Source organism: Plecotus auritus (genome assembly GCF_963455305.1).
Source record: "Plecotus auritus genome assembly, chromosome: 6".
Classification (NCBI taxonomy): Eukaryota; Metazoa; Chordata; class Mammalia; order Chiroptera; family Vespertilionidae; genus Plecotus; species Plecotus auritus.
This window is the reverse complement of record NC_137773.1, coordinates 57,017,496-57,032,642: the sequence shown is the minus strand read 5'-3', so window position 1 is coordinate 57,032,642 and position 15,147 is coordinate 57,017,496. Positions and strand designations below refer to the sequence as shown.

General features: G+C 44.0%; 1 protein-coding gene across 1 annotated transcript in view; it reads right to left on the bottom strand.

Moving 5' to 3' along the window:
* ARHGAP10 (Rho GTPase activating protein 10) overlaps positions 1-14,707 on the bottom strand; it is a 266,323-nt gene extending 251,616 nt beyond the window's left edge. The window contains exon 1 of the mRNA XM_080674227.1: positions 14,395-14,707. Coding sequence (XP_080530353.1) covers positions 14,395-14,548 — 154 coding nt within the window. The 5' untranslated portion in view covers positions 14,549-14,707. The remainder of the gene's footprint in view (positions 1-14,394) is intronic.
* Positions 14,708-15,147: the final 440 nt, after the last annotated feature.

Genomic DNA, 15,147 nt, shown 5'->3' with positions numbered 1-15,147 from the left:
TGAAACAGTGGTCGGCAAACTGCGGCTCGCGAGCCACATGCGGCTCTTTGGCCCCTTGAGTGTGGCTATTCCACAAAATACCACGGCCTGGGCGAGTCTATTTTGAAGAAGTGGTGTTAGAAGAAGTTTAAGTTTAAAAAATTTGGCTCTCAAAAGAAATTTCAATTGTTGTACTGTTGATATTTGGCTCTGTTGACTAATGCGTTTGCCAACCACTGTCCTGAAACAAATCTGCAAATCTTCCTGGGTATACACCCATCATTTCCACCCTTTCTGTTATTTAATTAGATGAAGGGGGTTTTCCCCCATCTCCTGGAAATTGAATCGCAATTTCTTCTCTATTCAGGACCACTTTCTACTCTGGAATATTCCCTGAATCGTCCCTCTCCTCTCTATTGGATACTTGCTTCTGCTTGTTCAAATCACACCCATTAACCAATGACTTGGGAGATCTAGCTGTACCAGAGACTCATGTCTTTTCCTTGCACTGTCTTCTCAACCCTCTGCCGCTGGGTTCCCCTCCTTACTGTGCCAGAAACTACTCTCCCAGCTATTACCAAGGACATTGTCTTGCTAATGCAATGTCACCTGGACTCATCATACTTGACCTCTGTAGCATGACCTTGTCTGCTTCCTCCTACTTCCAAACATTCTTTCTCCTTGGCTTGTGCAACCCTCTCCCGGGATTCCACCTCTCTGTCAATTGCTACACTCTCAAACACCCTTCTCAAGTTCTTCTACACCCTCCTTAAAAGCTGGTGTACCTCAGGACTCGCCCTGAGCCACCCTGCCTTCTCCTACATTCTCTCTCTGGGCAGGTTTGCTAAGCAGTTACATGGTGTCAATTCCTACTTATATGCTGTGTCCCGGGAATCTTCTCATTTCTCCAGCTGTGTTCCCTGTTCCTGAAACACTCATAAAACAAACACACTACTGAATATGTCCACTGGATATCTCAAAAGCACCTCATTCTCAATATATTCAAAACCAAAAATGTATCCTCTCTCCCAGAAAACCTATTCTTCTGGCTGGACTACCTCAGTCACCACTCAGCAGCCTGAGACAGGGACTGAGGAATGTTCTAGGCCCCCACACCCAATCACCTGCCAGAGCCTGCAGCCCCTAAATCCTGACTCCTCAAGTACCTGCCTCTCTTGCCACCAAAGTCTGGCCTAGGTGACTGACCTCCAGTCCTACTTTCCTCAAATCCATTCTCACAACTGCAGCCTAAGAAACTTTTCTAAAATATAATTCAAATGATGCTAATTCCTTGTTTAAAATGTTTCAATCACTTCCTGCTGTCCTCAGAATGAAGTCTGAAGTCTTTAACCTGCTTCCCCAGGCCCTTCCCAGCGCTGCCCCCACCCCATCTGTAGCAGGGTCCTTCCTTCTCTGCACTGGCTCCCTGCCCCACTCCCCAGCCCACCTGAGCTGTTCTTCCAGCTACAGCTCATGCTCCCTCTGGCCTCCTGGCTCCATTTCACTGTACTTGGAGAATTCTTCTGTACCCTCAGCACAAAACGCTCCTAAGACTTCCTTTTGGTTTCAGGTTAGAAGTTACTACTTCCTTGAAGTCTTCTTTGAACCCTTCATGTAGTTAGTCCTGTTAACTATGGCCAACTTCCCACTCTTAACTCCACAATGTGAACGACATTTACTTGTTTAACTGACCTTCTGTCTCTCCCATTCAAATTCTAACTTCTGCCAAGACACAGGATCTCATTGCACTGTTAAACCTCTAGCAACTAGTCCACAATAAGTGGAATTCAATGACCTGGGAATGACACATCTCCCCCATTGTTATAAATGACATTACTATACCGATGACAGAACAGATTTTTAACTGTTTCTACACTTAGCAAACACATATCGGGTTCACTATGATTCAGACTATTTTCCAAGTGCTCTCCAAATAATTAACAATTTAATGCTAGCCAACATTTAGGGAGATAAAATTAGTACCCACATTTTACAGAAGAGGAAATCAAGGCACAGAGAAATTAAGTAAGTTACCCAAGGTCACATAGTATGTACATTTGACTTCAAAGACCTGTGTTCCCTTTGACCTGCATTTCACAAAAGAAAAACAATACTGTGTGTCAGAATGGCAGAAGTACTATCTGCCAGATTCTCAAATAAAAGTAATGGCATGTCAGTAACACTCCATGCCCTCGTACTTTTTTTGGCTTTGTCCCCATCAAGCAAAGATCTTCAGTAATATGCTGGACTACAACACACTATTACAGATGTTTTCTCCTATTTAATAAATGAGAGGCCTATATTCAGCCCTGTGCTTCAAAATAATTGTTAGCTCAAAAGAGAAAAAGAATGTGTTCACAGACTATTTATACTGTCACCAGTAATAAAGCTATAACTGCGTTCCAGTTCAACAAAGGAAGTCAGAATAGCATTCAAAGAACGAAGAAGAAAGCAGCAGCTCCTCCCCCTCCGCCTCCGTTCCTCCCATGGGCCAAGCAGAGTTCTAAGATCTTTTAATATGTAACATGAAGAATAAATAACATCATCCCAGGCGGTATCTTACTATCTCCATTTTACTAATAAAGGCACTGAGGGTTTAAGCAACTTGCTCAAGTCTACTACTGCTATTAAGTAGTAGAGCCAACTTTATAGTCAGAGATAAAGGCATTCGTTTTTTGTGTGTGTTTTTTTAGAGTATGAAGCATCCTGTATTCAGACCTGAGGTGACAGTACTTTGGCCAAACTGACTTCCTCAGCCACACGCCTCACCATAACTCACTGCTGGATGGTGCTGGAAGGCAGACAGTGCCCGTGGGTGAACAAGTCAACAAGGAAGGAGAAATCACACTCAGCATTGAAATATTAAGTGGCACAGAATTAACATCTTCCTCAGGAAACATGGGGAGGAAATTCAAGTTCAACCTGGGAAGCAGGCCTAGCAGTGGTAGCAATGCAGGTGTCATTCCCGTAGACCTTGAAGCCCTAAGAATGTAAAGCATCAGGGGTTTTTTAAGTGTGTTTGCCTGTCTGTTTGTTTAAAGAGGAGGATGTCAAGGCCCTCTCATTACAAAAGCATCCCCTTGGCTAGTCTATAAATTATGCTCCTATATTAGGATAATCAAGTAAAGCAGGCTGTGGTTCCTGTTTGCTTTGAGGCCTATCGCTAAATGCCGACCAATCCCTGCCTAAAAATCACGTTCATCTGACCTAACTAGACTGACAGTGCTTAATGCGCAATTTGTTTATGAATACAAACATCATTTTTTCTCTACCTACTATTATTGGAAGACTAGTTTCAATAAAGCAAAAAGGATTTTTAAAGGTTTTTTTTGTTCTTGAGTCAGACCAATTATTTCTTACAGTCCTGAAATTTACCCTCGCTTGCTCTGATGATCTATGCTAAGTTTATAACTCAAAAATATAAAAAAGAAATTTTCCTAAATGTCTTCAAAATTCAGATTGTTGTCAAAGCTAGTGTTTGAAATTTTATGAAATTAATTACAAGAAGGCTTTCATACTGAGGAAATTCTCCAAATATGTTGTCTCACAATCAAAAAATGCATGAAATATAAGGTACATCATTGAACTTATGTTATTTACAGAACATCAATCAACAAAATCTTTTTAAATGCCAGTTGTAGGAAAAAAGAGAGTTTTACCTAAATTAAACAGAGCCACATGCAGCCACATGGATAAGTCTCACAATTATGATGTTGAGGGGAAAAAGAAGTTGCAGAACACATAGCATGAAACCACTATATAAAGTCTAAAAATATGCAAAACGTACTATTCTTTAGGAATGTGTTCAGATGAATTAAAATGCCTGAGAACAGTAAACACCAGATTTGAGGTAGTTGTTACTGGAGAAGCTTTCATTTCTTAAATTGAGAGGCAAATACAGAGATGTTTATAATGAGTTTCTTAATATCTTTTCATATTACTAAAATATCTCACAAACTTTTAAAGTAAAAAAGCCTAATACTAAAGTTTGAGAACAAAATTAAAATTTACTAAAGCGTAAGATGCATATTGAGGAGGAAAAGAGGGTCTAAAGAAGGGCAGAGGTGAATGTAAGAGAGAGACTGAGGGGAAGGAAGTTTTTTGTTGTTTTTTTGGTGTGTTTTTTTTTTTTTTAAGTGAGTGGTCCTAAACCAACCCAGTCTCTGATGTCCATACTATACAAGTTAGCCATCAGTTTTATTTACAATAATCATCTTAGAGAGCCTTAAAATTCATATTTTAAATCATGGACATTGTGCTGAGCTTATTATAAGAACAGTCTCCTAACTATGTCATGAAATGTACACACATTCCTGATAACCAGGATTTATCATCATAACTTCCCCTAACAGAAGACCACAGTTACACCCCTTTATGGAGACAGCTTATAACTGTGGTTAAGGGTTTTGGAGTCAGACAAATGTGGGTTCACATTCCAGCTCCACCACTGACAAATTTAGTGATCTGGACAAGCTATTAACATTTCTAAATTCAGTATCTTAATCTCCAAAATGGGGTAAATAATAACATACTTCACTAAGTCTTCATGCTAAATAATATAATGCCTGCCCTGAATTTAACACAAAGTAAAGCAAATAGTAAATGCTTAATAAAAGTTAGCTACTGTTATTAAAATTATTTAAATTAAATACACCTTAAATAATATAAAACCCTCTTCAGATGCAGTTTGGAATCACCTATTTGTTTCTGGAATGGAATTTCACTGACAGGAAACTAGTAAAACATCCAAGACACCCTTAATCAGATTTATAATCTAGAAATGTCTAAACACTCTTCTACAAATCCTGAGATAAAGCCAACTTTTCTTTAAACAAGATGTATAAAGTCAAAGGCAATTCAAGACAACACAGAATCTCAAACAAATATTTTCAAAGTTATGTTTCTAACATCAAACTGAAACAGCAACAAAAGACACCATTATATTAACTGTGGTCAAATGTAAACAGTTTACCTATTCCTGCCACATACAGTCAGCAATCTCTTAAAGCATGATTTTATAGCAACTTGTAGACTACACAATATTTTTATATTTTTCGTAATTCTTGACTCTCTTATGATGCCAAAAAGCAAAATCATAAGGTGATATGCGGCTATTAGAGTCACAGAGGTTTCAAAGCCTTAGGAAATTTGTCCCAGGGACTTGAATGATTCTTTTGTAGAGAACAGGATTACCTACCTAATAGCTCTTCAGAATAACCACTCCTCTTACAGATGTCTCTGGTTTTCTTCTTTTTCTCATAGCAAGCACAAGCAATGTCCACTAATTTGTTAGGGTTTCCTGCATGTTAAACACTAAAGTTAATATCCTCCAAAAGTATCACTGTAATGGTTAAGCCCTGAAGGCTCCAGCATTGATGGTGTCACCTCAAGACCATGAGCAGAGTTCTCCTGGTCTCCACTCTTCCTCACCATCCCCTGGAAGAGAGGAGATGATCCAGCTCCTGCTGCTAATTGGGTGAGTCTCCGCTGCAGGTAGCCCACTCGATTGACAACAGCCTTAGTGACACCTTCTATTTCATCTTCAAATCTTTGTGAATCAGAAATAAATTCTGGGAACTATTTTTCCCAAAATGCCACTTAGCTTTGGTCTATCAACTTAACCTTCAAGAACTACATTTAAACCTTGGAAGCCTTTCCATAGTTCGACAAGTTTGTCTATCTTCTTGGTCACTGGTAAGGATGATTTGGACAAATATACTCTTAGGGTAAATAAGCACTAAAAGGTTAAATACTAGTCTCTGGGTCATAGCAGTGATTTCTCAAGCAAGAAAGGAGTCTTCATATTAAAACACATACAACAATTTAGATAATGCATCACAATGGTTAACATTTGAGTACTTATTCTAAACACTTTACACACATTAACTCATTTAACCCTCTTTGGTAGAAAGAATTATAATCTCTGTTTTACAGATGACAACATCGATACTGAAAAGCTAAGCACCCTGACCACAGTTCCTTGTTAGTGAGTGGTTGAGCTATGCTGCAGACCCAGACACACTAATACCTCAGTCTATGATCTTAATCTTCTATATCATTCTGTCTCATCAGCTCTTTTAAAGATTAAACATGCCCTGGCTAAGTGGTTGGAGTGTTGGCCCTTGGACAAAAGGGTCTCGGGTTCCATTCCCAGTCAAGGGCACGTACTTGAGTTGCAGGTTCCATTCTGGCCCTAGTCAGGGAGCATGTGGGAAGCAACCAATCCATGTGTCTCTTTCACATCAATGTTTCTGTTTCTTCCTCTCTCTCTCTCTCTCTCTCTCTCTCTCTCTCTCTCTCTCTCTATCTCTCCTCCCTCCCACTCTCTCTTTAAAAAATGGCTCCATTGGCCTTACCAGATTTGGCTCAGTGGATAGAGTGTCAGCCTGCGGACTGAAGGGTCCTGGGTTTGATTCCAGTCAAGGGCATGCTCCATCCCCAGTAGGGGGTGTACAGGAGGCAGCCAGTCAATGATTCTCTCTCATCATTGATGTTTCTATCTCTCTCTCCCTCTCCCTTCCTCTCTGAAATAAACAAAAATATATATATTTTTTAAATGGCTCCACTGGTTGGTCACTGTCCTGTGCATGGAAAGGTTGCTGGTTCAATTCCCAGTCAGAGATCAAGCTGGGATTTCAGGCTCGATCCCCAGTAGGGATGTGCAGGAGGCAGCTAATCAATGTTTCACTCTCACATCAATGTTTCTCTCTCTCTCTCCCCCTTCCTCTCTCTCTAAAAAGCAATAAAAATACTTACTTTTTAAAAAGGGAAAAAAAGATTAAGCACAAAAATATCCTCCTCTTCTGAAAGTCAATGATGCCCCCACACAAGCCCCAAAAGAAAACTAAGCAAAAAGGAGGAGGTCGAAGAAACCTGAGCAGTTGGGGGGAAAGGGAAAAGGCAAATGTATCAGAGAGACCCAGAGGACATCAGCTAACTGACCAGTAAACTGACCAGTAAAAAATCTAAATAAACATGGCCCCAGCTGCTGGAAGGCTCTGAATGAGAACTACTCTAAATGGAATCAGGGACCACCTGCATGTATCGAGTAAAGCCTGCCTGGGTCCACCCCCCAGCTTCAGTGTGATAGCAATTATTTTTATAGCAAGTCTACATTCTTGTACGAGACCAGCCCCCTGTAGTAAAACCCCAAGTGAGAGTCTCAGACATATCCCAGGTGATGGATGCCCTGAAGTGTGGAGGGAGGGTGGTGGCAGGGCGGGGGGGGGGGGGGGGGTGTCCGTGTGATTTCTTGGGGCAAAGAATATATATGAATATCCTTTCCCATTCAGAGAAAAATTCTATCTTTAAATAGCATTTTATTTCTATAGCTCTCTAAATTCTACTTAATAGGAGCAGCAGTGCAAAATTTCCAATTATACCACTCTATCAAAATTAGAGTATTAACAATTTACAATAGCTAAGATTTGGAAACAGCCTAAGTGCCCATCAGTATATAAATGGATTAAAAACCTGTGGTACCTCTACACAATTGAATACTATGCTGCTGTATAAAAGAAGGAATTCTAATCATTTGCAACAGCATGAATGGACCTGAAGAACATTATGCTAAGCAAAAAAAGCCAGTTGGGGAAATATAAATATCACATGATCTCACTCATTTGTGGAATATAATGAACAACATTAACTGGTGAACAAAAATAGATCCAGAGTCATGGAAGCATCGAACAGACTGTCCAACCTCAGAGGGAAGGCAGAGGAGGGAGGGGGGTAAGAGATTAACCAAAGGATTTGTACGCATGCATATAAGCATAACCCATGGACACAGACAGTAGGGGAGTGAGGGCATGTACTGGGGGGTGGAATGGCCGGGAAGAGGTCAATGGGGAAAAAAGGAGACTTATGTAATACTTAAGCAAATAATAAAAAGTTAGGGTGCTAAGTAGCAGAAAACCCAACTGAAACTGGCTTATGCCATTTAACAAGATAGCCATAGGTGGACTTCCAGCACAGACAATTCATGGCCCCCACAGTGGCATCAAAAATCAGACTCAGTTACCTCTCTGCTCCACAGTCCTTGCTTTGGCTTCACTCACGGTCCCAGGATGGTAGCAGAGGCTCTAGACAACACAACCAGACACCACAGAAAAGTGAAGAACCCTTTTTATGAGACGCCTCACACAAAAGGAAATCTTTCCCGAAGTCTCCAGCAGACTTTCCATGTCTCACTGGCCAGAACTGATCTACCTCCTCACTTTCAAACCAGTTACTGGCCTAGAAAGTAGGTTTACCACAACTGAGTTAGGTGATTCTCAACCTCGACTGCACGTCTTTTTTACAGCTTCCCATGTAATTCTAAAGGTCAGCCATGATTGAGAACTGCTGAGTTAGACTAATCAGAATTAGCCCTAACCACTTTTCCCTGAGTCATCTGGGGAAAGGTATAGACCCCTGCACAAAATTTGGATTGTCAGAGAGAGAAAAAATGTTGGCTGGGCAAACAACAGAATCTACACAACCACTTAACATCTGTTTTCTTTCTTTTTTTTAAATTTTATTTTATTGTTTAAAGTATTACAAATAGTAGTACATATGTCTCCTTTTTCTTTCCCCATTGACCTTCCCCATCTCCCCTAACCGCCCCCCACACATGCCCTCACCCCCTGCCAGTGTCTTGCATCCATTGGTTATGCTTAACATCTGTGTTTTCAATGCACTTTCACACCATTTTAGTCAATCCTTAAGGCTTTCTGCAGCAGTCCCATTTTACAAATAAGGAAACCAAGTTTATGAAGTGAAATTCTTTTTTTTTTTAATATATTTTATTGATTTTTTGCAGAGTGGAAGATAGAGGGATAGAGAGTTAGAAACATCGATGAGAGAGAAACATCGATCAGCTGCCTCCTGCACACCTCCTACTGGAGATGTGCCCGCAACCAAGGTACATGCCCTTGACCGGAATCGAACCTGGGACCCCTCAGTCCGCAGGCCGACGCTCTATCCACTGAGCCAAACCGGTCAGGGCTGAAATTCTTTTTTAAGTCTTCCAAATTTCCCTATGTTTCGATGCAAAAGCAAATGAAATTTCTCCAAAAGGAATTACCAGATGAACCATTTCTTGGAAACAATAAATAGAAAGACAGCAAAAGGGAATTTTTATGTTGTCCTGAGGAAAACAAGGTGAAAATTATTAAAATGGCAAAGCCTAAAAGAAGTACTAAAACCAAGACTTGGAAGACTTAAATTCTAGTCCTGGCTGCCACTAACATTCTTCCCATATCTGTGATAAGAGCAGACTCACATATAAGGGCCCCTCCAGCTTTTCTCCCTCCCTTCCCTTCTCTCTCTCTCTGTCTCTCTGTCTCTCTCTCACACACACACACACACACAACTAGACAATCTAAGTTTACTAAAGAGCATTTTATATACCCATGTAAGTGCTTAATAACTTTAAGAATTACTTGTTTTAAAAATATGTATTTTGGGCCCTGGCCAGTGGGCTCAGTTAGATTCCCGGTTAGGGCACATACTCAGGATGCGGGTTCCAATCCTGATCAAGGCGAGTATGAGAGTCAACAAATCCATCGATGTTTTCTATCTCCCATAGATTTCTCTCTCTCTCTCTCTCTCTCTCTCTCTCTCTCTCTCTCTCTCTCTCTCTCTCTCATCAATAAATATATCATCAGGTGAGAATAAAAAATAAAATAATAAAAATATGTATTTCCCTCCAGCATAAAATATATCCTCTCAAGAATGCCTAACATAAAATTTATGAAAAAAGCATATATGGCTTATGGCTGTTTCTGGCAAATGTGCCACACATTTCTACAGATCACAAGTATCTAAACTACACAGTTTAAACTGCATTGAAAGAGGACACAGGACAGGACAGGACAGGACAGGAAAAGAGAGTGAAAAAATAAAGGACTAAAAACCATTTAAACAAAGACTCCACTGAATTGAGTGAATGATCTCCACTCTACAACATAAGTCAACGATCCTAGACTCTTCTCTCTGGAGCTCCTTCCTATCCTCACTGCTATCTCCAGCCCACACAGATGTCACATACTATCTCTCAGCCATCTCTTTCCCACTCTGTCCAGCTTCTGCTGAAAAACCTTCAGCCATTCTCCACAGGATATGAAGTCCCCATTCCCAACCTCGCTTTTATGGACCACCATAATCTGAAACTGACCTTTCCATTCATCCCATTTTACTACCCAAAATGAATCTCTATTCCAGCCAAACTGGTCTCCTCATAGTCCTCAGACACTGTTGGTATTCTGGTTTCTTCTCAGCTGTTTTCAATCTGACAAGGCGCTATTCCCTTACTTAAAACACCAATGAGTTCCCAAAGTTCCAGCAAACCTTCTCTCCTCTAACCTACAACCAACTCTTGTTCCTTGCAAAGTCTGAATACTGACTTGTCACTGAATTGTTACCTTTTTACTATGTGTGTCTGTGTATCCTTTGTTTCTTCAAGAACTTAGCACAATACAGAGAGGACATGTCCCCTAGATCCGTGGTCAGCAAACTGCGGCTCACAAGCCACATGTGGCTCTTTGGCCCCTTGAGTGTGGCTCTTCCACAAAATCCATGGCCTGGGCGAGTCTATTTTGAAGAAGTGGCATTAGAAGAAGTTTAAGTTTAAAAAATTTGGCTCTCAAAAGAAATTTCAAACGTTGTACTGTTGATATTTGGCTCTGTTGACTAATGAGTATGCCGACCACTGCCCTAGATTGAACTTTATTCAACTCAAGGACAATGAACTCAATTACCTCTTTTTTTATCTCAACCCCAATATTTGTAGGTGCTAAGTATTTTCTGATTGCTACATAACTGAACTCAGCAGTAAGCCTTCAGGTCCCACAGAAACCCCTCCAATATCTTTACACATATGTGGAATATTCAAAGTATTATGACCTCACAATTACATAAACCTAACACGCATTTAGTGCCTGCAGGAGGCATCATACAGGGCAATTAAAAACTGAAATCACTTAAACACACAATTCTGAAAATGCACAAAAAAAATCCATGTTTGCAAAAACAATGTAAACATCTTAAAATATAAGCAGTCTGCCCTAGCTGATTGTTAATTCTTGTGGCAGCTCTTCCCTCTGCCTCATGTCCTTCCTGGACTTCTTGACTCTCAGATGTTATGGAAAGGCCCAACTACTTAGGCAAATGATTAATCTAGGCTGCAATTTCAAATGAACTAATCAAGCAATTTCCAAACACTGCAGAACCTTACTAATGTCTCTTATAAGTAAGTAGGACAAGAGAAACTGGACACAAAACAATTAAGTGACCTGCCCAACTGTCATGTAACCAGGCCCTAACAGTGAAGTCGAATTAACTCAGATGTCCTGACTTAAGTCCAGTGCTCTTAATCTATAGGAACTAGAAGTTTAAGGAGCAAGCTGGATAAAGGCAGTGTCTTCCTGACTTGACAAAAGCTTGTAAGGGAAAGCTGTGTCCTTATCATCTTCTGAGAAAGAATTTAAGTTAATTAAACATGATAAGAAAAAGGATACTTTCTGGTTGCTCTCTTAAGCATGATTATAAATTATATTTCTTATGGTTAAGGACAAGAATCAAAAAGAATACAATACCTATTCACAAATTCACCAAAGTCTACATTCTGGGGAGGAAGGCTGACAGCTGCCCTCCCCCCACTTCCCAGATGCACTAGCTGCTACTGGAACACACCAGGCATGTGTCCTGCTTGGCAGAAGAGCTAACATGCAGTCACATAAATAGCTTTCTACCAGTGGCCAAACTGGCTTTGCCATCTGTCTCTCTGCACACCAAAGCCTCTCTCCTCAGCTCCCTAGCTCCTGAGGGAGCTGCTATAGCCAGGAAGGGAAGGTACGTGCCCCCAGCCAGGGACACTGGTAACACCAGGCTTCATGATCACTGTGTGTGTGCCCTTCTCCTGGCCTCTGCCTTTCTACACTCACTCCTACATATTTTCAGTCCCTCCCTACTTCCCACCCATACCCAATGCCATGGATACTGGAGAGCCATCAACCAAATAAGCCCACTTAGTCACATGTCCCAAACAAAGTGATTCCCAATCCTTATTTTGCAACATCAAAGAGGTCACAGAACCAAAAGGGACCTTGGACATTATCCAAAGCAGTTTCCAAAATTACAAGGATGGTTCACTAAATTCTTCTCATTAAACCTTATTCCAACTTATTCATTAAATGGATATTTACTGTTCCAGGCACTGTGCTGGGGACTTGAGACAGTTTGCTCAATATGTTTAATCTTCCTTAATGCAAGGAGATAGTGACATGGGGTATTTTTCATAGAGGTGATGGCTACAAACGTACAAGGGTCCAACGGCCAAGGCTGGAAATCACTGAATTGAGAAACCAGGGAAGAGATAAAGACCCTAACACAGATTTGCAAGACTGGATAACTGCCCCACCCCTGTCTGCTGTATGAGCTGGTCTTTTTAAGACAGAACAGGGAGCACTAGAGACATCCTCAGAACAGGCTACGGGTTACAGGTGTGGTCAGTCTGCCCAGCTTCTCACTGTAGTAAATGCCTCCCCATTAATAGCAGCATCACCAATTCAATGTTCCAGTACGAATTTCGGCCCACCTTCCTCCTAGAAAGACTTTTCTCACATACTCAGACAGATATAAATACACATACACACAATTTCTTCTGTGGCCACTTCACTTACAAGTCTTCCAAGATAGAGAAAAGCCCTGCTAGTGTGGTTCAGTGGTTGAGCATGGACCCATGAACCAGGAGGTCATGGTTGGATTCCCAGTCAGGGCACATGAGGCGATTGTGGGTCCGATTCCCAGTAGGTGGCATGCAGGAGGCAGCCCATCAATGATTCTCTCTCATCATTGATGTTTTTATCTCTCCCTCTCCCTTCCTCTCTCTGAAATCATCCTATCTAATAATGCTATCTTAAAAAAAGGAAAATGCTAATTGACCATCACTCCATCACAAAGATGGCTGCACCCACAGCTGAGGCCAAGTTCCCATAAAGAGCCTTAATGAGCAATGAGCAGGGACCTGAGGCTACACCCTCCCCCGCCCCGCCCCCGTGGGGCTTGACAGGGGACCTCAGGCCTCACCCCCCACCTGGTAGGGCTTGATAGGGGACCTCAAGGTGTGCTCCCCATCCTGGTGCTGGGCTAGGGGACCTCAGGCTGCTCTCCTCGCTCCAGCGCCAGGCCAGGGAACCTCAGGCAGTACCCCCACCTAGCGGGGCTTGACGGGGAACCTCAAGGTGCACCCCCAGTGCTAGGTTGGGGGAACTCAGGCCGTAACCCCGCCCAGCGGGGCTTGACGGGGGACCTGAGGCTGTGCCCCCCTCCCCTGCCCCTCCACCTGGCAGGGCTTGACAGGAGACCTCAGGCCATGCCCCCTGACTTAGCCCTAGCGCGGGGCTAGGGGACCTGAGGCTATGCCTCCTGCCCGGCAGGGCTTGACAAGGGTGGGGCTGGCTGGGTCTGGATCTAGCCCAATTCGGGGGGAGGGGACCAGCTGGGTCTGGGTCTCACAGATTTTGAGGTGCATGTGGGTGGGTGGGGACTTGACTCTGGGTCCTGTGGTGAGCCCCAGACTCTGACAGGAGGAAAATTTTCATATACATTTTTCTTATTTTTTTTTCATCTCTGACACTTCTATTATAGAGAAAGGGCAAATAGCAATATTAAATTATTTCCTCTAATTAATCCCCTTTTAATGTGCACGAATTTCGTGCACTGGGTCACTAGCATGCATATATATATATATATATATGCTAGAGAGGAACCAGACAGGAAAGCATCCAGCTTGACCGAGGTGGAATTCCCTATTTGCAGGCAGCGCTGCCTGGGATCAGAGGGCAGGCTGGCTGGCTGCTCACCCTTACAAGCCCATCAGTGCCCCTCTCCTTGGAGCAGGAGGGAAGGAATGCGAGGATAGCAGCACAACGCCAGGGAAGGACCGGAGACTGTCCAGGAAGATCAGAAATTGACAAAAGACGGGTGCAATTCAACACCCACCAGGTTTTCAAAGAACCCTTAGAGAAGTTCTTTTGAAAGATCACAAGACAAAACTAGTAAAACTGATGGTCTCTGTTTTGTAGGAGACTGAGCAGCTTTAGGGTGCATTAAAACTTGCTCTTGGGCAGGCAGTCAGTCCCGCGGGGAACGCAGGCACCGGAGGGACGCCCGTCTAGGGCAGGCGGGCTCCAGGACGGGTCTCTCACGCATGGCTCCTTGCCCTGGCTACCGAAGAGGGGTAGGAGCGGGAAAGGGAACTTGCGACCAGCTGCCTGGGAGCCAGGGAGAAAAGACCCCAGGCCCTCCCGGTCCGACTGAACCTCCAGTTCCCCTGGTCACTGGGCTCGGGCAGGAGACTGCCCGTCTCCCCCAGGAGAGGCTCCTCCTGGCCCTGCCGCGCCGCAGCCCACCCGCGCCCAGATCCGCGCTTACTTTTGGTCGCCGCGATGAGGTTCTTCCCGTCCTTGATGAGCTCTTTGATGAACTTGTTGGTCCTCTCGAGCTCCACTTCGTGGGCGCGGATCCTCTCCCTGAACCACGGACTGTCGAGGTAGCAGTCGCTGAATTCCAGGGGCTGCAGCCCCATGACTGCAGCGGTCCGCGCGAACCGCCAGCCAACGAGCCACCCGCCCGCCTGCGGCGCGCTACAGCCCGAGCCCTGCCTGGGGCCGAGGCCAGGTGGGGGGCCGTGCGGGCAGGAAGTCCCAGAGAAGCTAGCAGCCTGGGGCGCGTTGTGAGCACGGCGCGGACATGTCCCGCGGAGCCAAGTCTGGACGCAAGGATTGGGCGCCCCACTCCCGGCAGCCCCGCCGAAGCTCAAGTGCCCGCGGCCCCGCCCCACGCGGCCCCCGCGCCCAACACCCGCCCCGAGGCGAAAAGGCTGCCCCGCCCCGGGCGCCTCCCCGGCCCGCCCCGCTCGCCCCCTTGTTTCCCCCACCCCCCCCCCCCACCCCCGCCTTCTTTCTTCCTCTCCTCCACTCCCTTCCCTTCCTTTCCCCAGACGCCTCTTCCTTCTCTTCCCCACGCGCAGTTGCCCCTCCTCTTCCTTCCGAGGCTCCCTGGCTCTAGAGTTTGTCTCCTACACCCCCTGGGCGCCTGCCTCTCCCCTTTTCTTTGGCTCCCCTTTTCAGGGTGACTCACTGTAGACTCCCCCAAGCAGGGAACTGGACCAGGTCAAGGAAGGGG